This window comes from Geotrypetes seraphini, chromosome 9 (genome assembly GCF_902459505.1).
Source record: "Geotrypetes seraphini chromosome 9, aGeoSer1.1, whole genome shotgun sequence".
In the NCBI taxonomy this organism is placed as follows: Eukaryota; Metazoa; Chordata; class Amphibia; order Gymnophiona; family Dermophiidae; genus Geotrypetes; species Geotrypetes seraphini.
The window spans coordinates 186,286,674-186,311,893 of record NC_047092.1 but is presented as its reverse complement, the minus strand read 5'-3'; the positions used below and the strand labels follow the sequence as shown (position 1 = coordinate 186,311,893).

Genomic DNA, 25,220 nt, shown 5'->3' with positions numbered 1-25,220 from the left:
GGCACCGCCTAAAGATAGGACTGTGTTTCAGTTTACCTGGCACTTAACCAGCCAAGTGCTCCCTCCATCCCCGGAACACCAACTGGTCATTTTCAGGGGTACTTAATGATTAAATGCCAGTAAAAATGGCCAGCTAGCCCGAACAGGCGATTAACTGGTTGGTGTCCGGGTCGCTTGGGAATTGAGCAGCTGCCTTGCTTTCTTTCCGCATCTTATGAGTTTTAGACATCTCTTCTGTTTTAATGGCTTTTTTTTTTTGCCACTCTTCGCATTTTAGTAAGGTTACAGAAATTGTGCTATAACAGCATTTTTATACACCACACACTGTAGAGATATGTATCATTTCTCCAGTTTTCCCATTCTCATTTTCTGACTGATATTTTTTTTTAGAACATTGATGTCTCTGGGTGAGATGTAATAATGGTCTTTTCTCCAGCATTGGGCGACCTCTTGTCAATAGTATGTTTTCTGCATTGACTCCAAGCAATCTGTTTTCCTTTGCATCAAGGGGAAAGAAGCAAGCTGAGCTCTACAGCAGGGTTATAAACCTCTAGGAGGTGGCCTTCCACTGACTAGGCTTCATGGCTGGTTTCTTTTATCTTTAGGGGGACTTTTAGAAAGGCTCTGACAATGTGATCTGTCAGTATATACATGCTCTTTTCTTTCTCTCCTCAGCTGAAACTCACGTTTGCCTTGGACAAGGAAAGTGGGATGCCTCAGGGCTGTTACATCTATCAGTACAGGGACAGTAACAAGTAAGTTTCGCAAATCTGATTTACACATATGTTGCAGTAAGAGAGTTTGCAATGTTAGAGGCCAATCAAATTTTGGTTTCAGTTTAAATGCTAAAACTCCAAATTTAGCTTTGTTTCAGCCAAAAATACCGGTGCTTTTTTGGCTAAAACTGAAACTTTGCTATGCAGTCCCCACTCTCTCCCTCCCCCTCCCCCTAAACTGAAAGAACACCCCTCTCCTGAGCCTGCTGTTTCATTGCTGGTATAGTGCCTAGTCAGGGCAGGAATGATCCCCAGTTGATCTTACCCATGCCAAGTCCTTGGTCAAAATGGTTCCTGAGACCTTCAGCATAAATCTCTCAAGACTGCTATTGGAGGTCTTGGCAGCCATTTTTTGACCAAAGACTCAGTGTGGACCTGACCAGCTGAGGATTGCTGCCACCCTGGCTGGGCACTATACCACAAATGTTACAATAGGCCAGGGGGGAGAACAGGGAGGCATAGGGGTGGTAGAGAAGGGATAGAGTGGGGCGATGAGTTTTGGCTATATCCGAAAAATGTGTTTTTGGTCTGTCTCTATTGCTCATAGAAACATGATGGCAGATAAAGGCCAAATGAACCATCCAGTCTGCCCATTAGCAGTAATCTTTCTCTCTCCGAGAGATCCCACGTGCCTATCCCAGGCTTTCTTGAATTCAGACACAGTCTCTGTCTCCACCACCTCTTCTGGGAGACTGTTCCACGCATCTACCACCCTTTCCGTAAAAAAAGTATTTCCTCAGATTACTCCGGAGCCTCTTAACTTCATCCTATGCCCTCTCATTCCAGAGCTCCCTTTCAATTGAAAGAGACTCGACTCATGCGCATTTATGCGACGTAGGTATTTAAATGTCTCTATCATATCTCCCCTCTCCTGCCTTTCCTTCTCAGGAAAGGGGCTTGATACCCCCCTCCATTAGCACTTAACCATCAGAAAAGGTAGTGTAATAAAGTGCAGGAGACGTAGCACATGTTCTGCTAATATGGCTCCTCTCTGCAAAAAGAAATTCAATAAACAAGATAACTCTGCACTGCTTATTTTAATTGAATGGCGATAATTGAGTTTGCTGTTAACCCCACATGCAAAGAAGCGTGTAGAAGACCTGAAGACAGCACATGATTTTCTAACCTGGTCTTTTAATGCGTGGTCTGAGGAGGAGTAAAGAGTTTGCCTGGCATCAGTGAGGACCCACAACTTTTCTTCTTCTTTTGTTGAAGGGGATGACAGGGGGTCGGTGAGTAGCTGAAGGAATCATGTCAGCAAATCTGGAATGAAAGGGGAGATGCAGCTGTTGTGAAATGATGGGCAGTGCACTCAAGTACAGAAAGTTATGATACCCTTAATACGCCTCCAGATGCCGGTACAATCTAGAAACATAGAACATGACGGCAGAAAAGGGCCACGGCCCATCTAGTCTGCCCACACTAATGGCCCACCCCCTAACTACCTCCATGAAGAGATCCCACATGCCAATCCCATCTTTTCTTAAAATCTGGCACGCTGCTGGCCTCAATTACCTATTGTGGAAGATTATTCCAGCGATCAACCACCCTTTCGGTGAAGAAATATTTTCTGGTTTCGCCATGAAATTTCCCACCCCTGATTTTCAACGGATGCCCTCTTGTTGCCATGGGTTCTTTAAGGAAAAAGAGATCCTCTTCCACCTCGATACGGCCTGACATATTTGAACGTCTCGATCATGTCTCCCCTCTCTCTGCGTTCCTCGAGTGAGTACAGCTGCAACTTACCCAGTTGTTCCTCATACAGGAGATCCTTGAGACCTGAGACCATCCTGGTGGCCATTCGCTGAACCGACTCAACTCTCCGCACATCTTTTTGATAATGCGGCCTCCAGAATTGTATACAGTATTCCAGATGGGGTCTCACCATGAATCTGTACAACGGCATTATGACCTCGGGCTTACGGCTGACGAAACTTCTACGGATACAGCCCATGATTTGTCTAGCCTTGGATGAAGCTTTCTCCACTTGATTGGCAGTCTTCATGTCTTCGCTAATGATCACCCCCAAGTCACGTTCTGCTACAGTCCTTGCTAGGATCTCACCATTTAGGGTGTTTAGTCCTGCATGGATTTTTGCCGAATGACCTTGCATTTTTTGCCAAGTCTTTGACCAATGCTCCAGCAGGAGTAGGTCCTGCGTCATACTGTCGGGCATTGAGCTTTTGTCGGGCACAGTGCTTTCATCTGTTGTGCGGTTGCCTACTATGTTGCATAGTTTGGCGTCATCGGCGAATAATGTAATTTTACCTTGAAGCCCCTCAGCCAAGTCTCTTACGAAGATGTTAAATAGGATCGGGCCCAAGACCGAGCCCTGCGGCACTCCGATGATCACCTCCGTCGTATCGGAGAGGGTACCGTTTACCACTACCCTCTGAAGTCTACCTCTAAGCCAGTCCCTAACCCATGCGGTGATTTACTGCTAACACATGCTTGATGTGTCCATGTTTCCCTGGTGATCACCACATGTTCCTGTGAAGGTGCAGATTTTGTATGTACAGTATTTGCACACAATTTGTTTAATACATTAGTTAAAGCAATGGCCTCGGAGTCATGTGAAGGATAGACTGTACAGAGCTTGCAATAAGGTTTGAGGGCTTGTATTTTTCTAGCATCTTCAGAGAAACAGGGTAGTTTAGGTGAATCATAGAAAGAAGGACGAATGCTCAACCAGAACCAGAGCACAAAGCTGCCTAGTTTCATTAAATACACACATTTTTGCAAAGCTTTCCTCTGTTTCATAGGAGTGCTGTAAGTCATATGTAGTGCTGACTTACCATGTTGTCTCTCTGTGGTTCATTCTTAGGGAGAGAGAGTGAATGAAATTTTTCATTGATCTCTGCTCACACTCTTGTTACTCAGGACAAAAAGAGTCCGTCTCAGGCAGAATATCATATATTAATAGCGCCGGGATTAATAACCAAGCTGCATGAAGAGTGAACTGGAGGAAGATGGCATTAAGTAGCAGTGTTGACTCTTACCACTTTCTCTTTTACAAATTCTACCAGGTGGCAGGACTCCACCCCCCAAAAAGAACCTTTAAACCTGTTGCTGAAGAGGTGTTATCAGCTCTGCTAGATCAATCTGCTGATGTGTACAATGTCCAGCACCCAAAGGAGTTTTCCAGGTCACATGCACTCTCTCTAAAGTGTGACCGAGTCAAGTATGGCACCTGCAGGAAGCTGTGGGTATTACAGAAATCCGTGCGAGATTTCAAAGTGTGGTGACCATGCATTTCTGCAGGCTCTGTCATTAGTGCCTTCCCTTCTGAGTTTGCACTGCCCCCTGGTATTAGGAGCTGGGGATCAGGACAAAAATTCTCATTCTTGTGGCATTTAAGTAAAGGAGGAGCCCTAACATATATAGCATAATTATTCAAATAAAGGAGAAGAATACTTTATGCACATATGGCTGTAAATAGCAAAAATCCAGGCAACTGCTGTTCTGTAAATACACGCATATCTCACATGACAGGTATTTGACAAGAGGGCATGCACATGGTTAGAATATGGGCAGAACATGGGCAGGGCTGAGTTACACATGCAACTTACAGAATTTAGGCACAGCACAGGCATTTAAAGCATTCATGCATACACACATATACCCTTTTATACTGCTGTTCTGTAAAGGAAAGTAAGTGCCTGTGTTCCTTTAAAGAATAGAAAGTAGATTGCTATAAAATGATCCTCTAGTGGCTGAACCTGGCACCTCTGGAATGCTCTCTATCTGAAGCTGAAGGCTCACTCACTAGATTCAAATCTCAGCTTAAAACCTATTATTTTTTGTTGCCATTTTCCTCCAGCTCTGGAACTTACTCACCAAAGTTCGGCCCTTCCTATCTGAGCACGCTACCCGTCCCGGACCATTGTCCACTCTCTTATAAACTCGCACAGATTACTGCAATCTACTTCTAACTGGTCTCCCGCAGTGCCGCCTCTTCCCCCCCCCCCCTGTAATCTGTGCAAACTGTGCTGCATGACTCATCTTCTACCAACCTCGGTACACTCATGTCACCCCTCTCCTTAAATCATTTCACCGGCTCCCTATATACCTTTGCATACACTTCAAGCTCCTATTGCTTACCTTTGCTGCCCCTCAATATCTCCCCTCTCTTCTCTCTCCTTATACATCTCCCAGAGAACTCAGTTCCTCAGATCAGCTGCTCTTAGCTATACCCTTCTCCTCCACTGCTAATTGTAGACCGTTCTTTTCATCTAGCCGCACCGTATGCCTGGTATAAACTACCTAAGTTTGTCCTCCAAGCCCCTTCCCTTGTTAAAGGCAAACTGAAATCCCACCTTTTTGAAGTAGCCTTCAATCCTTAACCCTACGCCACATTGCCTACCACCCTAGTCAGCAGATTAACCATCCGCCTAACTGTATCCCCCACCCTGGCATCCTGTTTATCTGTCCTATCTGTTTAGATTATAAGCTCCTTTGAGCAGATACTGTCTCCTACGTGACTCTGTACAGCGCTGCATATGCCTGGTAGTGCTATAGAAATAATTCATAGTAGTAGTAGTTATCCTCCCCCCCCCCCCCCTTATTTTCCTTTGAAAATGTTGTGGTATATCAAAGAAACTGAACCTGACCCTGAAAGGAGGCTCCGTGTCAGAAATGTCGAGCAAATTTATGCGAGAACTTCAGGTGATACAACATGTGTTAGTTGCTTTGTCCATGAGGGTGTGATGTAAATTGTTGTAGACTTAGATGATTTAAAGAATCTGCCTTCTCAGCTGTTGTGATTGAGTACACAAATATGCCCAAATCAGTTGTTAGATCTTATCAAAGTCATCTTTTAGTGATTGGCGAAATAAGTTACCTGATGCTCTGAGGGGTCAAACTTCTCTTCTGGCTTTTAGAAATAGCCAATTTCTGTTCCCCTCTAATTATTTGTCAACATGTTTATTATTATTTTGTGCGCATTGTACCCCGTCTCTACTGTAGAAATTTTTTTAATAAATACATCATAGAGAGAAACCCTGGATAGGTTTGAATTGAAGGCTAGTAGTGGCTCATGTTGCTGAGACCCAGCTCAAAGGGATAGAAGGAAACTAAAACACCAAATAAAAAGGCTGCTGAGACTTTATTGGGCTGGACAAACTTGCCATTTTGTGTTACGCAGAGCACAGACCTCCGAGAGTGACCTAATTTTAACAGCCTCTAGGTCTGAAGCCAGTAGAGATCCAGCTGAAAACTGTTACATGGTTTCATTTGAGGATAGAGGGAACATCCACACAAAATTTTATTCAATTTGGAGGAGGTCGAGTGGGGATGATTTTCATGAACTGACCTTCACGGAAAGAGGCATAAATGTGCTCATTCGTAGGCGTGCACTTGATAATCCCATTGGCGGGAGGGAGAGGAGAGGGCGGAGAACTACCTGCAAGCAAGCCATACAAATGTGAAAATGCTTTTTTCTACACTGCTTCAGCGGAACAAGGTGCCCTTGCCATGTATTTTTTGGTCTTGAACTTTTAACAAGCGCGCATTAGACGTGCTTCTAACACACGCATAGCAACGCTACCGGCAGCTCCAGACCTGCCATTAAATCTGAAGCATAAAGGCTGGTGCTTCATTTTGTGTATCATCCGGTAATGTCTGGGCATCGCCCGGAATACTTATTTTAATACATTTTGAAATGATTAACAGAGGCTGTTACAAAGCATGGAAAAGGCCATAAATAGCCAATTTCAGCATCTGTAGCTGAAATACTTCGACGCTAAACTCGATAGATTGTTAAAGGCACGGTAAGCGTAGAACATCGGGGCCTCAGTTCCTGGACAATCTCCCAGCTTCATCTTAAATAAAATGTGCTTCCTTCGTTAGCCAGTAAATAAATAATCAGAAATCTTTTGTTTGCTGTGATATCATATCATCGTTGGGCTTGTCCTGAGAAGTGGCTTCTGCAGGGAATTAGCTAACACAGAAGCAAGAACTTGCCACCTTGGGTGTTACTGACTGAGGGCTGACCCTCACAGTTTTGATTTGCAGTGAACAGGAAAAAAGCATACTACCTGATGACTCATACAGGAGAGGGAATGGCTTTGACTTTGACATTAGGAAACTGTGCAGAGTCAAAGGTTACTAGGTCCTGAAGACTTGGGTTAGGTGTCGGAACATAGTTGTTCCCCCAGTATCTCCACTTCTCTCTCCTGTTAATCTTTCTTGATGACAGAGATCACTAAATTTACCAAGAGCAAAGCTGGGCAAGCAAGGAACTACTTTGTTTATCAAGGAGCACTCCTACAATGTAGAGTTGCTGACTCCTCCTTCAGGAGTGAAGCCATCACCCAAATCTTTATATTAAACACATGCGGATTGTAAATTTTATTGCTCCCTTTTCCAATTCTGAGGGCAAGGCGAGTTACATTCTGGTACATAAGCTATTTCTACTGTTAAATTGCCCAATTGAACAAGAAAGAAAGACCCAGAGCTTGCTCAGGAGTGGAATTTTGTTCTGGCTGAATTTTCAGAGCCTAGCTAAATATTTTTTATTAAGTTGGCTCTAAGTTTGACCACAGTTGGCCTTGACATCCTTTCTATTTACAAAACATGCCAAAAGAGAGTTGAGAAGAACTAATTGAGCTGGCTCTGGAAGATGGAGATGTCCCACACAGAAGCAAACCAGTCCTAACTCCTGTTCGGATTCCCATTATGCAAAGTGTCAAAAAGAATTACACCCCAGATGTCATGGATGGAAATTTTTGTCCCCTGTCCAGTAACAGCTGAGCATGTGATTATTCAGAGGAGATGTGAGATTGGGTCACCGTGCCATTATGGAAGTGGCACGTTCTCTCCTGTTGCCTTCTGAAATCTCCTTTTTGTACGCAATCAATATAAAATAAAAATCTGAATGAAAATTTACCCTGCTGATTCTCTATTATAACGATTTGGATCGAGAGTACTATGTCTCCATGCTGGCAGAAAACTGGGGGGAAATACCACAAGTTCATTCCAGGGAGGCTGCTTAGCATGTTTTTTTCTGGGTTTGACATTTGCAAAGCCCTCCAAAAATGATATGGTGGAAGTAATTAACTTAGAAACACTGTTCTTTTTGTCTTATGTTCTCTTTGGAATTTTAGAAGCAAAAATAATAATGTGAGAAATGTCTACTAAATTACAAACGAAACTTGCACTCCGTATCAACCCTCAAGGTGGGAGGATGGGCTGATTGAATATAGTGATTGAGAATTCTGAGGAGGCATGATGATCACCATGGGAAGAATAAGGAGAAAGGAGAGAGAGATGGGAAATTTTTGAAATTAAAAAGGTAAATTGTATTTTGAACCAAATATTAATTTTAAAAAAGTAGAAAAGTGTTTGCAGATTATGCTTTTCTTTTTTTCTTTTTTTTTTTTAATCTTTATTAATTTCAAAACTTATACAAGTGCCATGAATTTTACAAACATTAATAATCTACATAAGCACTTAAATTCCATCAATAATAATACAAAGAAAAATATCCCCCCACCCTGGATATGTATAAAAATAGACAATCATGTTGAATTAACAAATGATATCAACGGTCCCCATACCAAGTTAAATATTTTGTTATTCCCCAACATATCCGCATTCATCTTTTCATATTTATATCCTAAACATAAACTAGCCCAATTGAAGCGGTCGCAATTTTTCCAATTGCGTGTTATCATTTGCATCGCTATTCCTGTCATAATAAGGAAAAGCCTGCCTTTGTAATGATCCACAGAATACGGTACTTGTTGTTGTTCTTCTTATTCGGTAGTCTGACCCCTAGTGGTGGTTTGATGTACAAGTGGAGGTTAAGCTGGCCTTAAGGCAGAAGGCCTTAAGGAGGTTAAGTGCTTAAGGCAGAAGTGAGTGGATATTGCTCTTGCCTTGCGACCAAGGCGGGTTGGAGTAGCGAGGGGTTTGGGGTTCACTTGGGCTACTAGGGAATTTGGGAGGGGAGGGAGTGAGGATACTTAAGAGCCCAAGTAGACCATTGGAGGTTTTCTCTAGGAGTGTGTGGGAAGGGCCTGCTTTGGATACCAGGGAATTTTCTCTGGGGGAAGGGGAGTAGAATCTAAGAGGAAGTAGAAAACTGCACCAAAATTTCACCTAGTTTTAACCATTTGGAATAAATCCCAGTTCGACCTCACTGCCTGCAATTTGCACGCTGAACATTCTGCTCTTTCATTTGGTGGCTTTCCTAAGGAAAAAGTCCAAGTAAACTGCTATGATAAAGACTAGCACAACTTATTACATTGGCTAGAGAAGGGGAGTGAGCGAAGAGGAGGAGGGGAAACAAGAAGAGAACGGAAGAAAACCTACACATAGACATTGCAGAGTAAAGGCATCCCTCCATACCCAACACATCCAGATGTATAATCCCCACACAGGTTGCCCTCATCTACTGTCACTAAAGTCAGGTCTACTTTAGAAACAAAAACAAATAAAGGGGTCCTTTTTACTAAAGCTGAATGTGTTCTAATGGACAACACATGCTAATGTCAGCATGTGCTAAGTTTTTGTGAAAGGGCCCCCAAATTGGCTGGAAACGGTGGCAGTCTATAATAGAGTAAGCAGGGTAAATGGTGGACTGGTATATTGATTTTTGTCTCTCTCTTGTTTTTTTAAGGCATTGAGGCCATTCTGTGGATTCTCATAGGGAAATAAAACTACATTTTCCTACTGAAGTCCTACAAAACCAGAATAATCTAGTGTGCGTAGTGTGTACTTGGTCCTCATAGATTGCTTTGTGTCTTGCTATGGATATTATGCTCCTGCTTTTTGACTTGAAGACTTTTGCTTGCCTTTCTTGGATTCACATCCATAACCATGTTTTGTGTGACTGTTTGCTGGTTGCTGGCACGTCTTCCCTTTGGTATATGGAGCCACAGTGGTCCAGAGTCATTTCTATATGCTGAGAATCCGTGAAGCTCTCAGAGAGCCTGCGGTAGGGATTGTTGTTTTGGGACATGCTATGTGGAACACATGTGGTTCTGAATGTGGATCCATTACAACTCTGAAGCAATGTGAATGGAAAATCCTCATGCTTTTTATTAATATGACTGAGGCGTGCACTCATACTTTTCCTGTACACTTGAGGAGCTTGCTTTCCCATTGACCTTTAGCTGTATGTCTCAGCCTAGTATTCATGAAATCAAAATATTCACACCCTGGCTTCCTGTGCTGTGAGATAAGCTTCTGGAGGATTATTTTAGTGTTGCACAGTCAGCATGGTAGATCTGTTAGTTTCTTCACTGCAAACTATTGTATGAGATCTTAGGAACTAGAAAAGGAAGGGAAAGAGAGAGGAAAGGAGAAGGGATGGTTCTATTGTTAGGCAAAGTGAGGTGGTCGCCTCAGGTGGCAAATTTTGTGGAGCAGCAGCAAATTCTCTCGGGACACTGGAGCTACAGCTGCCTTGCTTCATTCCTGGTTGGAAGCCAGGGCTCTCTCTGAAGCAGCAGACGGCAAGTCTCTCCTCTGGCCACCGTGACTGCTGCAATAATTATTAAGTTTTAAGTTTATTAGGCTTTGATATACCGCTTATCAAGGTTATCTAAGCGGTTTTTACAATCAGGTACTCAAGCATTTTCCCTCTCTGTCCCGGTGGGCTCATAATCTATCTAACGTACCTGGGGCTATGGAGGACTGAGTGACTTGCCCAGGGTCACAAGGAGCAGCGCGGGGTTTGAACCCACAACCCCAGGGTGCTGAGGCTGTAGATCCAACCACTGCGCCACACACTCCTCCAAATAAGAATAAAAAGAAAAAATAAGTGTGGAGCCTTTGAGTCCCGTGCCGACACTTCCTGCTCTGATGCATTCTTTGGTGGAATGGTCAGGTCCTATGAGGCCAACATAAGTCTCGAAGGCTCTTGAAGCTAAGGGGGGACAAGTCCAGGACAAATGTCAGGAAGTTCTGCTTCACGCAGCGAGTGGTAGACGCCTGGAATGCTCTCCCAAAGGAGATTATTAAGGAATCCACTGTGCTAGGATTCAAAGGCAAATTAGATGCACATCTCCTTACGAGAGGCATAGAGGGATATGGGTGACTAAAACTACATCAGGTGTATACCTGACTGGGCCTCCGCGTGTGCGGATCGTCGGACTCGATGGACCATGGGTCTGATCCGGAGATGGCAGTTCTTATGTTCTCTGCGTTTATTTATTTATTTTTATTCCTGACATAGTGGTAGCCCTCAGAAGATGCCATCATTGTGAAAATTGCTAGTCCTGGGGAGGAGGAAAAGCAGGGGGAGGGAAAAGACAGTAGATTGTGGACATGGGGCAGGAGATGCTGGACATGGGGATACTTCAAAAACTAGAAAAAGAGCAGTAATTGCAATGTGACACTTAACAGAAAGTTAATAGTGAAGGATAAAACTAGAGAACAGATACAGGAGATAGAGAGCCTGAAAAGTTATAGAATGACATCAAAACTGTAATTAGTGATGAAGTTAAAAAAAACACTCCAGAAGAGAAAGAAGCCAAGAAATCACCTTGGATCTGAGAAGAAAGCAGAACAAAGAAGTCAAGCAAAACTTTCCGGTGATAGAGAAAAAGTACCACAAATGAATAGTGGTTCAATGTCAAGTTCGGCAAGACAAAGAAGAATATCTTATTTTGTACAGGGTTGACATATTTAAGAGGCCAGTCCAAAATTGTACACTGTCTCATTTTGGAAGGCTTGTGGTACAGATTTTTTTTTTTTTTTGAGGGTACAGCCTGTCATTTTGAGCACCCTAATCCAGTTCAGGTTTTTAGCAATGACTTCTTCACGTAACCCAGCATTATGTTGCACTCTTTGAATAACCTGAGATGGATTTTTGTGCGTGTTCTCCAAAACATGCAAACTTGGATTTGGATGTCATTGAAAATGCCCCTCTCTATATGCTATAACTCTAGTAAATGGGGCTATAGGAAATTATGCAATTTTGTTTTCACTATTTATAGTGATCACCCATGTGCAATTTTAATCGATTGATTGAAGTGTAAAGTTTCTCTTTTTGTTCACATGAATTGAAGCAACCATATTATTTCCCCCGATGAAGGTCTTTTGACTGAAACGCTTGTGTAAAAATTAAGCGTCGGGCAGTTATGATTTAACAAACCAACGCTGGACCAGCAGTTTGCTGTTAAAAGATAAGTGTTGCTGACATGCATATAAATAGAAAGATTTTTAAATTGATGGACACAATCATAATGATAAATTAATTGGATGATATTAGATTTATTAATTGGTGAGAAGTGTTATGAATCACAGATTTTAGAATTATTTTAATGACAAGATAAATTAAAACAAAATAAAATTCAATTAAAATTAATTAAATAAAGATACTTGCTAACAAATTAAAGGAAGGAGGTTCGATATAGATGATTATTTGAAACTGAACAGAATACTGACCTGGGATGACGTATGTTCTGGGAGGGCCCTATGCACGGACAATCTGTTTATCAATTATAATATATCTTCCTCCTAGTTTATTAAGGGGTCGCAGACTAATTTAATTAATTTGTTTACTCAATCAATTAAAATTGTACAATGAATGTATTTGTCTACAAAAAAGTGAAACAAATGATATGAAGCACGTGTGTGATCACTATAAATAGTGAAAACAAAATTGAATAATTTCCTATAGCCCCATTTACTAGAGCTATTTCATATCGGGTAGGAATTTTTTGAGAAAGATCCGTTTTCTGATTTTGATCCTCTGTATATGCTAACCAGGCCTTTAATGGAAGAAGCAACACACTATAGCTGCCCTAGCTGAGAATTTTCAAGCACTATTCTGACCACATACAAGGGCAAATCAGAAATGAAAGACAATTGTTAAATTACATGATAACCGGAACATATGTACTCTGGATAGTTTGTCCACCACACACAGTGCAGCACTCGGCCTTTACTCGTGTGGCAGCCACGAGGTCAGAAATATGGACACTTCATTGCAAGATTGTACCATCAAAGAACAACGTGCAGTAGTGAGCTTTCTTTGGGCAGAGGGAGTGGAAATTGACTCCATATGGACATAGCATCGTGAATCAATGAAAGGATTATGAGTGGGTAAAAAGGTTTAAAGTGGAAAGAACAAGTGTAACCCACAAAGGTCGTTCTGGTCACCCATCAAGTTTCAAGTTTTATTAAAAATTGTTATATTGCCTATACAGGGTTTCTAGGCGGTGTACAATTTTTTAAAAAGATGGTTATTTATAAAAACAATATATTCTAGACCAGTGGTCTCAAACTCAAACCCTTAGTGGAGCCACATTTTGGATTTGTAGGTACTTGGAGGGCCGCAGAAAAAATAGTTAATGTCTTATTAAAGAAATGACAACTTTACATGAGGTAAAACTCTTTATAGTTTATAAATCTTTCCTTCACAGTTAAAGGAAAGATTTATAAACTATAAAGAGTTTTACCTTATGCAAAATTGTCATTAACTATTTTTTCTGCAGCCCTCACATTTAAAGCTTAATATCTTTCCTTTCTCAAAACTGACACATTTCAATCACTATATTGAAAATAAAATCATTTTCCCTACCTTTGTTGGCTGGTGACTTTATTTTTCTGTGCTTTTAACTGTTTCCAGGGCCTTCTTGTCCTTTGATTGTTTTTCTCTTCGTCTTCACTTTCTGCCTTGCATCCATCTTTGGCATTAACTTAATATTCAATTTTTCTGCTTTCTTTTCAAAATCTACGTTTCCATGTCTTCCCTTCTATCTCTTTCTTCTTCCGTCCATATTTCCGTGGTCTGACATCTTTCTTTCCTTTCTCTCCCTCCCTCCTTCCTTCCTTTCCCCTGGTCTGGCATCTGTCTCCTTCCAACCCCCAACTTTTTATTTCTTTCACCCTGCCCCCTTCTTTCTTTCTCTCTCTCTCCGTGCCCCCTTTCTTTCTTTCTCCATGCCCGCCCTTTCTTTCTATATTTCTCTCTCCATGCCCCTTTCTGTCTGTGTCCCGTCTCCCTGTCCCCTCCCCTTTCTTTCTTTATTTCTCCCTGCCTGACCCCAAGTCACCACCATTGGGGAACAGGCTGCCACCACCGCAATTGGGGAACAGGCCAGCGCTGAGGTCTTAGCTCTCCCTGCTATCTTCCCCAGTATGGGGGTGACCAATTCTCGTCACCCAATGTCAATTCTGACGTTGAGGAGGAAGTTCTGGGCCAACTAGGCAGCGATTGGCTGGCCCGGAACTTCCTCCCCGACGTTAGAATTGATGTCGGGTGGCGAGAATTGGTCGGCTCTGCGCTGGGGAAGATAAGCAGGGAGAGCTAAGACCTCGGCGCTGGCCTGTTTCCCGATTGTGGTGGCTTGGGGGAGGGCAATGAGACGGGAAGGGAAGCAGATTGGGGACCCCTGCTTTAGGCGAGCCGCAGTCGCGGTCTGTATGCGATTGTTCTCTCCACAATTGGAAAACTTGTGAAGTGGAGAGGACAGATCGCGGGCCGCAAAATAGTCCCTGGGTGGCCATGTGTTTGAGACCGCTGTTCTAGACCACAATTTAGTCAGACAAACTCACAGATACAAGAGGCGAATGGTAAGAATTACAATATTAGAAAGGAAAGAGACATGTCGGGTAAAAGAGCACATTGACAATGGGGATGCCTTGATTAGAGAAGACGGATGGATAGTGGTATCTCAATTGGCTGCAAATTTGGATATTGGCTATGGATCTGCTTGCACACGATGGGTTCCCAAACAGCTTACTGATCTGTACAAGCAGCAGCGGATGGAGGTTGCAACCGAGTTCTTGCGACAGTATGAAGAAGATCTGAGTATTCTGGAGAAACTTATCACCGGTAATGAGACATGGGTGCATCGCTGCGACCCGGAGAGAAAAAGTCAAAGCATGATAAAGTAAAGGAAACGGTGCTCACCTGGCTTCAGGAGCAACTGAAAAACCTCTGCAGGAATGCAGAAGCTAGTAGGAACGATACAGCAAATGCATCGTCTTGCATGGGGACTATGTGGAAAAGTGATTTGTTCAATTGCTCACACTTCTATTAAAGCAGTTAAATGCATTTTAATGCTGTCTATTAAAATGTTTTACCATGTATTGTGTTCACTTGCAATTTATTTATATTCCGCATATCCAATTCAATGCAGATTACAAATTCTTCAGGTACTCAAGCATTTTTCCCTATCTGTCCTGATGGGCTCACACTCTATCTAATGAGGGGATTAAGTGACTTGCCCAGGGTCACAAGGAGCAGTGCGGGATTTGTTTTACCATGTATTGTGCAGTACTTTGATTGTAATCTGAATGTTTTTACTGCTGTAATTGCCTATGGCTTATGTTTGTCCACATATCAAATTCAATAAATCCTCCACCCACGATCTACATGCCCGGCTATTGCGCTTTCCCGTTCTATCTCCTGTTTTGAGAGAGAATTGAAGGAGTTCGTGCAGCAGCCAGATGCTCACTTTCCCTTCTTTGAAGACTCTGCCCCATGGTGAGTCGTTCTTCCTCTGAATAGCAGTCCCAGCACTATAGAGGACTGTGGGAAAAATGCTTCGTAAATAAGGGCTGTAAGTGTGCCTGAATTCAGCTGTAGAGAACTTGATTGCTTTTGAAGAATCCCCCAGTGTTGGTGTCATTAAGGCAGCAGCAGGATTCACTGCGCTACGAATGTTAAGAATTTGCCACAGACTTCTTATTAAGCTGCTGCTGTTCCTCATTGAATTCGCCACACTTCATTTGCACTCATGTCGTTTCTGCTCCCGTGAGGCTGATTTTCATGTCAGGGGATTGAAAAGTTGTGCAGAGGGCCGGTGCAGCTTGCCTTTGCCGGTCTCGTATTAATTTTTGACATTGCTGTTTCAGCCTTTCTGAAATATGTAGAAAGAAATTTATCTCTAAGGGCAATAGTTGTTTAATCCCAGTCATCCACTTCAGATAGCATTTGCCTGGACTAATTTCAGTTTCTAGAACTAGCTCTAGATTACTTATGCATCTACCAGAGCTCAATCTAAAAGGGTGGTTGATCGCTGGAATAGTCTTCCACTGCAGGTGATTGAGGCCAGCAGCGTGCCTGATTTTAAGGCCAAATGGGATCGACACATGGGATCTATTCACAGGGCAAAGGTAGGGGAGGGTCATTAGGGTGGGCAGACTGGATAGGCCGTGGCCCTTATCTGCCGTCTATTTCTATGTGTCTATGTTAATCTCACCTTCCTTCTGTGCTGCATGCCTGTCTCTAGAAGGTTCTGTAACAAAGTCCTTGACATTTATCTTAATTAGACTGGACAAACCCATTTACCAGATCCACTGAACTCCATTGTCTCTGACGTGAATATTTAATGGTAGTTAGCACCAAGGAAACAGTTTGAAAGTGGATGTCATAATGTATTTCTCGCTCATGTAGCTGGAGAGCCCCTCGGGGCACATCACAGAACAGTCAGTCAGTCTGTTACGCTCTGAACTGGTCTTTCATGCTTAGCAGCAGTGGCAGATCTGACTTCTTCAAAGTCGCAAAGTTTGAGAATCTGAAACAAAGGCCTCATTTTGGAACTCGTGTCTGCTTTTTAGAAGATTGCCTGGGTTGTAGGTTTATCCATCATGTAGGCAGGATTCTTGCATATTTTGTAAAATATAAACATAAACATATAAAATAAATGGCAAATTCAAGACATGCCCAAGAGAAGGTGTACTATAAATGTGCGCAAGTGGTAGTTTAAAAAAGGGAAAGTACGCACCTGCTTTCCCTTTTAAAACTGATATAACTTATCTGCATTCCTGTTTTGCAAGTTAGGCAGCCACTCAGCACTGTGGAACAGCCTTACAGTAAGATCTTAAGAATAGCCTTACTGGGTCAAACCAGTGGTCCATCTAGCCTAGTATTCTGTCTTCACCATGGCCAGTCCAGGTCATAAATACCTGGTAGATTAGCAACATTCCATGTGGAATCCCCAAAGAGTAAGCAAGATTCTGGAACCCCAAATGCTAGCAACATTCCATGTGGAATCCCCATAGAGTAAGCAAGATTCTGGAACCCCAAATGCTAGCAACATTCCATGTGGAATCCCCATAGAGTAAGCAAGATTCTGGAACCCCCAAAGAGTAACAACATTCCATGGGGAATCCCCAAAGAGTAAGCTAGATTCTGGAACCTCAAATACTAGCAACGTTCCATGTGGAATCCCCAAAGAGTAAGCCAGATTCTGGAACTCTAAATACTAGTAACATTTCATTTGGAATTCCCAAGGAATAGTAACATTCCATGCTATTAATCCCAGGGCAAGCAGTGGCTTCCCCCATTTCCATCTCAAAAGCAGACCATGGACTTTTTCCTCCAGGAACTTGTCCATTTCTTTTTCAAACCCATCTACACTTACCATGGTTATCATGTCCTCTGGCAAAGTGTTCCAGAGCTTCACTATTGTGTGTTAACATTACTACAGGTTCTTGACTAGCCCCTCAGTGTTTTAACATCTACAGAAACTCAAAGATCTGAATTTAATATCTGTGTTCAGCATTTCTTAGAGGGTTATATTCATATTTGCTCACTGCTATTGATACCGATGCTATGCACCCTACCAGCTCATGTCTACTTAATACCTCTGCACTACTCAAAAAACTGAACAATTCCTATCTCTCTATAGATCTGTATCCGTATCTTCTATTTTGATACAGTGTACCAATTTGTATTCTCATAACTTCAAATTGTAAGTCACCTTGAATCCATTTGGCCATAGTGCGACTCAGAAATTCCAGATTAGGATAGTTACCTGTATATAGTATCAAAACCATAGACAACATTTGTGTTTATTTGGATTTAGCTCGCACCTTTTCAGTAGCAACTCAAGATGAGATCTTTTCGAAAGAGGAGGTGATAGTTGGTGCTGCAGATGGGCAGACTGGATGGGTCATTTGGCCTTTATCTGCCAACATGTTTCTATAATCAGAAAGTTCTATGACCTCACAATGCAATTGTTTAGAGCCTTAGCCTATAGGAAGAGAAGGAGATAGTGCAGAGGTAGGGAACTCCGGTCCTTGAGAGCCGTATTCCAGTTGGGTTTTCAGGATTTCCCCAATGAATATGCATTGAAAGCAGTGCATGCAAATAGATCTCTTGCATATTCATTGGGGAAATCCTGAAAACCCAACTGGAATATGGCTCTCGAGGACCGGAGTTTCCTACCCCTGAGATTGTGGATGGGCCATTTGGCATTTGCCATCATGTTTCTATATTTGTACTAGTTAAATTCTCCTTTTCAGCCCAATAGAGAAGCTGATGCACATACAGACACTTTCTCTTTTGCTTTGGAGAGACAAACATATACATACATATGTGCAGACACCCACTTCTGGTGTAGCACTGCTCGTGTCTCCATAGCCACTGCTGCCAAGCACTGTGTAATGTTTATGCGGGTACTGCCAGCTTATATTCTTAGCGTCTACAGAAGGGCTACTCAAATAATTTGAGTGGAGGTTCAGAAACTTTGACTGTCTAAAACCTGGGGTCAACAAAGTACCAGGTCCACAACTGTTATAGAACAGTATCACTCCCAAGTTAATGAGGATGGGGAACCCAACTGCTAAGCAGTGAAGCAGCCATACCTGTCTTAGCGTTTATTTATTTTGATTTCTATCCCGTCCTCCCAGTAGCTCAGAACAGGTTACAAGCCAACATTCACAACAGAAAACATTTTGGATAGTACAAGACTATACAGCAACTTAAGTACAGGATAGTTCAGAAAGGAGGAGGAATATAAGGGGGTCAAGGGGTAGTTTGCAGTTAGAAATTCAGTTGAGGAGGGTCTTTACTGCTTTCCGGAAGGTCATCGGAGAGTTATATAGTCTGATTTGTGGGGGAAGTTGGTTCCAGAGATGGGGGATGAAGTGGCTGTAGGAGTGTTTGCGGGCACTATATATAGATGTACCTTTTTGTCCAATTTCTGTCTCAACTAGATTATAAGCTCATTCAAGCAGGGACTGTCTCTTCCATGTTTTGATGTACAATGCTGCATAAATCTGGTGGCACTATAAAAATGATTAGTAGTAGCAGTAAGGATGCACATTTCCCAAAGTTGACATATTAAAAATTAAGAATGGATTAGTAAATACTTTATTCCTACTTTTGTTGTTTCAACATTGCTTTGGTCTTAGTGTCTCTCTCCTGCTTTTTTCTGTTTTTTCTTAACTCTTCAGGGCTCCTTCCTTTTGACATTTCTTCTTTCTCTGTCTCCAGCATTCATCCTTTTTGTGTGTCCCCCTATCTACCTTGTCCAGTGTCTCCCCTCTGTGTCCCTATCTGTCCTCTTGTGTTCAATATTGCTTCTCAGTGACCCTGTGCCTATGTTCCCTCAGGGCCAGTAGCCCTTCTGTGTTCTTAACCTTCCTCATGTCCAGCTTCTCTCGCCTCTTCCTCCTGTACCCCCCCCCCCCCCCCTCATCTGTAGTCTGGCTTCTTTCTCTCTCTCCCTCCATCGGTTTCAGCATTCATATCCCTCTCTCCCCTGGTACAGTCTCTCTCTCTCTTTTCACCCCCGAAGTCTAGCTTCTGACCCCCTCTCTCTCTTTCTGACCCCCCCCCCTCCAGACAGTGCAGCATTTCTCTTTTCCCCCTGAGCCTGGATCTCTCCCTCCATACTCCACCCCCAGGGGCTGTAGGTTTGATTGATGCAGCTCCCTTCTTTCCACCACTGGTCCGCCACACACCGCAATAGGTCACGGTAGAGAGAATGCTGAAAGCTGGTTCTCTCTGGCTGGTGGAGCCTTTTCTCTCTGTGCTTTACCTCTCTAATGCAACTTCATATGGGTGGGAGCAATAGAAGAAAGGCTCCATCAGCATTCTCTCTGCCACAACCCACTTTGTCATGTGGAGGACCATCAGGTGGGAGGGGTAAATAGGGCAATGTTAGACCCAGGCATGAGGAGGAGGAGCTGGAGTGCTGCACCCCAGCAGTCCACATGGTCCGCCATTTGAGTAGCTGTGCTCTAAAGCAGTGGTTCCCAACCCTGTCCTGGAGGCCCACCAGGCCAATTGGGTTTTCAGGCTAGCCCTAATGAATATGCATGAGAGAGATTTGCATATAATGGAAGTGAGAGGCATGCAAATCTACTCCATGCATATTCATTAGGGCTAGCCTGAAAACCCGATTGGCCTGGTGGTCCTCCAGGACAGGGTTGGGAACCACTGCTCTAAAGCATCCTCCTACACTCCCCTCCCCATTCCTATACTTTCTGAGAACCCTACTCTAGATTACACAGTGATCTCGCTCTAAGGTCAGCCCACTCATTCTCTCCACCCCTTGCAGAACCTTTCTTCTCCAGCACAGAAACTTCTCAAAGCTCACCTCCTCCATGGTGATTAGCGCTGCCTTTCAGTACACTGCTCCCACTCTCTTTCCACTGGGTAGATCCCACATACAGTCTCTGTGACTAGAGCTGCCTTCTAGTGCTCCGCCCCTACTGCCTTCTCATTGGGTAGATCCTACCTACTAGTGCTCCGCCCCCACTGCCTTCTCATTGGGTAGATCCTACCTGCTGGTGCTCCACCCCCACTGCCTTCTCATTGGGTAGATCCTACCTGTTGGTGCTCCGCCCCCACTGCCTTCTCATTGGGTAGATCCTACCTACAATCTGTGATACTAAAATGTCCAGACACATTTTTCATCCTTCAGACTTCTAAACATTAATGCAAAAAGTTTGTTGATTCCTAAAGAAAATAAACTGATTTGACAATTCAAGTGTCCCAAATTTTTAACACTGTCGACTGCATAAGTGAGCATAAGTGGAAGTCTAAATTGTTGACCTTCCAAAAAAATGTTGGGATTTGGACTGGGTCATAAATACCAGTGTTAGATGGCCACGTTATGACTAAATATTGATTTTGATGTGCATAGCAGAAATAACATACTGAGTTCTCTCTCTGAAGCAAAACCAGTGCTGATGCATCACTACATTGCTCTCCTATTATCTCAATTAAAGTGTCTTTCAATGAAGTCTGGTCCCCAAGAATAGGGGAAACTAATAGGGCTGAAAATGAATCAGCCTGGAAAAGAGATATGTTGATTGCTCTATCTTCAGAAAAGTTCAGTTCTAGATAGATAAATCTTCTTTCTTTGACTAAAAGCTTGTTTGTTTTCTATTTGCTGTGTTCACTGGCAGCATTTCTGTACTGCTTCCAGCTATTAACAGCCTGGCTATTTCTCCTGTCACAAATTACAAGTTAATAGCAAGACTGCACAACAACATGCAAATGTGATTGCTGAGGGAGCAACCTGGAGTTTAGTTATATTAGCTGTTAAATAAGCCAGTAAGGAAATGCTATTAATGAGCAAGCCTAATTATGCATTCTTTAGCTGTGGGATTTAAAGGAGGAGATGGGGAAGGCTGAGTTGTGGGTGGTCAGGGGATGGTTGTGGGGATAAAGCATACTATCCTAGGTCCAATTTCTATGTAGCACTGATAATGTGTAAATCATGCCTTTGAAAGTGTTAAGGTCTCTGCATGCACGTGCATAATGCACAAAGGTTGCTAATTTGCTAAATCCAAAGGATTGAAATTATATGCATGACAAACCTCTGTAGGACAGAACTGGATATTCCCCAAAATGACCTACATGTCTTTTATTTGGTACTAGTCATTAACCCCATTACATTAACGGGTATTAGAATATATGTGTGTCTGTCTGTCTGTGTTTCTTTATCTCTCTCTCTCTCCTTGGCCGCTGTCTGTGTCCTTCTGTCTCCCCCCCCAAGCAAAGATGCCTGCCCCCAGCACACCCCTCCCCCAAAGCAGCCCCCTTTCCCTCTCCCTGTCTCTCCATGGTACCTTCTGTGTTCCCCCCAGAGCAAAACTGTCTGTCCCCAGCACACTTTCCCCCAAAGCAGCCCCCTTTCCCTCTCCCTGTCTCTCCATGGCCCCTTCTGTCTCCTCCCAGCACACCCCTCCCCCAAAGCAGCCCCCTTTCACTCTCCCTGTCTCTCCATGGCCCCTTCTGTCTCCCCTCAGCACACCCCTCCCCCCAAAGCAGCCCCCCTTTCCCTCTGGCCCCCTGTATTGATTCCCCTGCTTACCCTCCCTGCATCCCGGCGTCTTCTGGCCTGCTCCAGGCAGCGATCGTGGTGGCCGGCCCCAGCAAACCTCACAGGCTGCTCCCCAACCTGGAAGCATGCTCCCTCTCGACGCGATCCCGTGCTTCAGAGGGAACATGCCACCGAGGCCCGCCAAAGCCAGCCACGATCGCAGGCTGCCCCGAAGAGAAGGATCAGCATCAGCGGTGAGCAAGGGCGGGAGGTGAGGTGCTTGCTTCCGGTTGGTGAGGAGCTCGCTTCGGGTTGGTGAGTGAGGAGGGGAATGGCCAGAGTGATCCCTGGCCGCGTTATAAAATGGAACGCTGCCACGGATCAGAAAACACGGCCCCAGGGATCACGATTTTTCAAGAACGCATGTGCGCTCTAAGGTTTTATTATATAGGATTATAAAATGTATCTCCAAATATTAAGCCATTTCTACAATTTAAAACATCTTCAAAGTAGAGACCTTTTGTAAACAGAAAATTCTTAGATATAAGGATGTGAAAGTAAAACCTACAATGGAGGTTTGGGCAGAGTTTGTAAAGTAGGAAAATGAACTTTATGAGCACAAATGGTGGATCTCTCTTCTACAATAGCTGTGGATGAGGGTTACTATATAGTGCAGCTCTCTGCATTTAAATCCTTTGTAAATATAAGCAAAAGAGTATCTTTTCTAAATTCAGAGGCAGACAATCATTCCCTGGAGTTATTTATCATCCTGAAATTTCTGAGAAACTCATTGACTTCTTGCTTAAGTCAGATTAACATAATTGTGTAAAAGTATGAGTTTCCATACTGGGTCAGACTAGAGCAGGGGTGGGCAACTCTGGTCCTCGAGGGCCAAACTCCAGTTGGGTCTTCAGGATTCCTCCAATGAATATGCATGAGATCTATTTGCATGCACTGCTTTCAGTGCATATTCATTGGGGAAATCCTGAAAACCCGACTGGATTCTGGCCCTCGAAGACCGGATTTGCCCACTTCTGGACTAGAGGTTCATCTAGTCCAGCATCCTGTTTTCAACAGTGGTCAATCCAGATCAAGGTACCTGGGAAGATAACCAAAAAAGTAGCAAGATTCCATGGCTCTGACCTCTAGGGATAAGCAGTGGTTATCCCCAAGTGTACTGTAAAAACAGTTTGGTGACTTTTTACCACACCCTCCGGCAACAAGTTCTAGAGTTCTTGGATTTATTTACAACTTATCTTTTTGAAGAAATTTACCCAAGGTGGGGACAGAGGTAAAATGCAGACATCCACAAAATGGCATAAACTGGCCCTTGGCAGTCCAAATGCCAATTTTCAAAACCGTCTTTGTATACATCTTGCAAGCTGTCCTAAAAGTAAAGGGAGAGTGTTGGAGGTGTGTTCTGCGCTGGCTTGGGGTGGTCTTAGACGTCTTGTGGTAATAATCGAACCTTTCCTAGTATTTCCTGGATGGAACTTAGACGTTCTGAGCTAGACCTGATATAAAAGCATCTAAGTGCCAAAAAGGTACCCAAACTGACCAGATGACCACTGGAGGGATTAAGTTAGGAACCCCCACACTCCCTCCAAAATTCTGAATGAAACAGTACCTGTCTCTAGAACAACAGCATATGATATGAGAAATCCTAGTAGAGCAGCACCCAGGTGTCTTAAGTAGCCTGGTAGGTGGGCTAGTGAGCCGTAGAGAGGAGGAGCCAAACCCATAAGCCATTCTAACCATGGTGGAAAATGTGAGCCCACTAAAATCCTACTGTAGTGCCATATAGGTGCCACCTGCAACCATAGGGGCTGTTGGGGTGGTAGACAGATGGGTATAGTAGGTTTTTGGGGAGTTTTGGAGGGGATTATGGTGAGATGTACTTCTGGCACCCTTTATTGGGATGTCTGTGTGGCCAGTCCATTACAATGCTGGTCCCTCCCGCATCCAAATGGTCTGGATTTTGTATGTTTTGAACATCGATGGTTTGGGGACTGAAAATGGCATATAAAGTTAGACATCCTAAGGGTTGGATGTCCTGGTGGCCAAGACATCTAAATAGTTGTTTTAATAAAACAAAAATGGACATCTTGCAGTGCTGCTGGTTTCGAAAATGTCAGTTTCTCCATGTCCGACGTTGGATGTTTTAGAGAAAATGTCAAAGTCAGACTTGGATGTCCTATCGAAAATGACTCTCACTCCAAATTTGCAGAAACACCTAGCATTTTAGTCATTACGCTTTAAAACAAAGCATGGCTGTAACATCACAATTGTATTTAATGCATACATTTTTGTCTAATAACAGAAACTCTTTAATCACTTAACATGACCAGCATAATATTTGGCACATTTCACAAAAATAATGCTGTTCATATGCTACTCAAGCTAGTAATGATAATTTGCCCAGTTATCTTTTGACTTCCTCGGTCTCACTAGAACTACATTTGATATCCCCTAACCTTGATTACTGCCTCACATCTTCTTGGCATGTTCTTTATGTTTATGCTGTCCACAAGTCTTATGTGGAACCAAGAGTTGATTATTGCTATCAGCTCATGTTTGTTGGGACGGTCACTTTGCCGCTACTGCTCTTTTAAATCTGGTCCAGAGATTCTCAATGGGGTTGAGATCTGGGCTGTGTCCTGGCCAGTCCAGCAACTCAACCTTGTTCTCTTTGAACCAGGTGTGGCATTTCTTGGCTGTGTGGCATGGAGCGCCATCCTGTTGAAAAGTGAATGGTCGACTAGCACCAAAAGATGTCTGACTGAGGGAAGGACCTTGGGCTGACCGGACCTCCTTTATGTATTAGTCAGCATTTATCACTTCATCAAGCACTGTTCTTTAAATGTAAGTGTGGAAATGGTGCTGAAATTAGGAACCTGTTACAGAATGAAAGGGAAAGATGGGTGTGCCATAAAGAAGTGCAGCTGCTGTTGGTCCTCATGTATGTGACTAGCTAGTTAGTTACTTCTTCCATCAAAGGTTGGGAGAAGAGCCAGGCATCCCAGAGGGTTGGAGGCTACTCTGGGGAAGGCTTGCTGGTGGGAATCACATTGCATGAAGACCTTTGGAGAGGTTAATTAATGAAGGCCCTCATCCAACATCCTAGAGAGAAGATAGCTAATTTTCCTTAGAACAATTTTCTAAGAACTGTTGAAATAACAGTCTTTTCATAGATGTACGGAAAATATGGAAGGGGAGAAGAGTTCTAACACAAGAGGGAATCCCATTCCAAATCATTGTAAAAGTATATGAGAAAGATCGAGCAATATTACCAATAGATTTTCTTCCTTTTAAAGATGGGAAGGACAGTTTACATTTCTGAGAGTTTCTTGAATCAGAAGATCTCTGATTATTCAAAGATAGAGGCATCAAAGATGTAAATAGCCCATGTATGATTTTAAAAACCATAGAAGCGCATTTAAACCGTACTCTAAGATAGACAAGAAGCCAGTGAAGATTTCTC

General features: G+C 43.2%; 1 protein-coding gene across 1 annotated transcript in view; it reads left to right on the top strand.

Moving 5' to 3' along the window:
- DIS3L2 (DIS3 like 3'-5' exoribonuclease 2) overlaps window positions 1–25,220 on the top strand; it is a 285,986-nt gene that overhangs the window by 200,485 nt on the left and 60,281 nt on the right. The window contains exon 14 of the mRNA XM_033958227.1: window positions 676–755. Within this exon, the coding sequence (XP_033814118.1) occupies window positions 676–755 (80 nt within the window). The remainder of the gene's footprint in view (window positions 1–675; window positions 756–25,220) is intronic.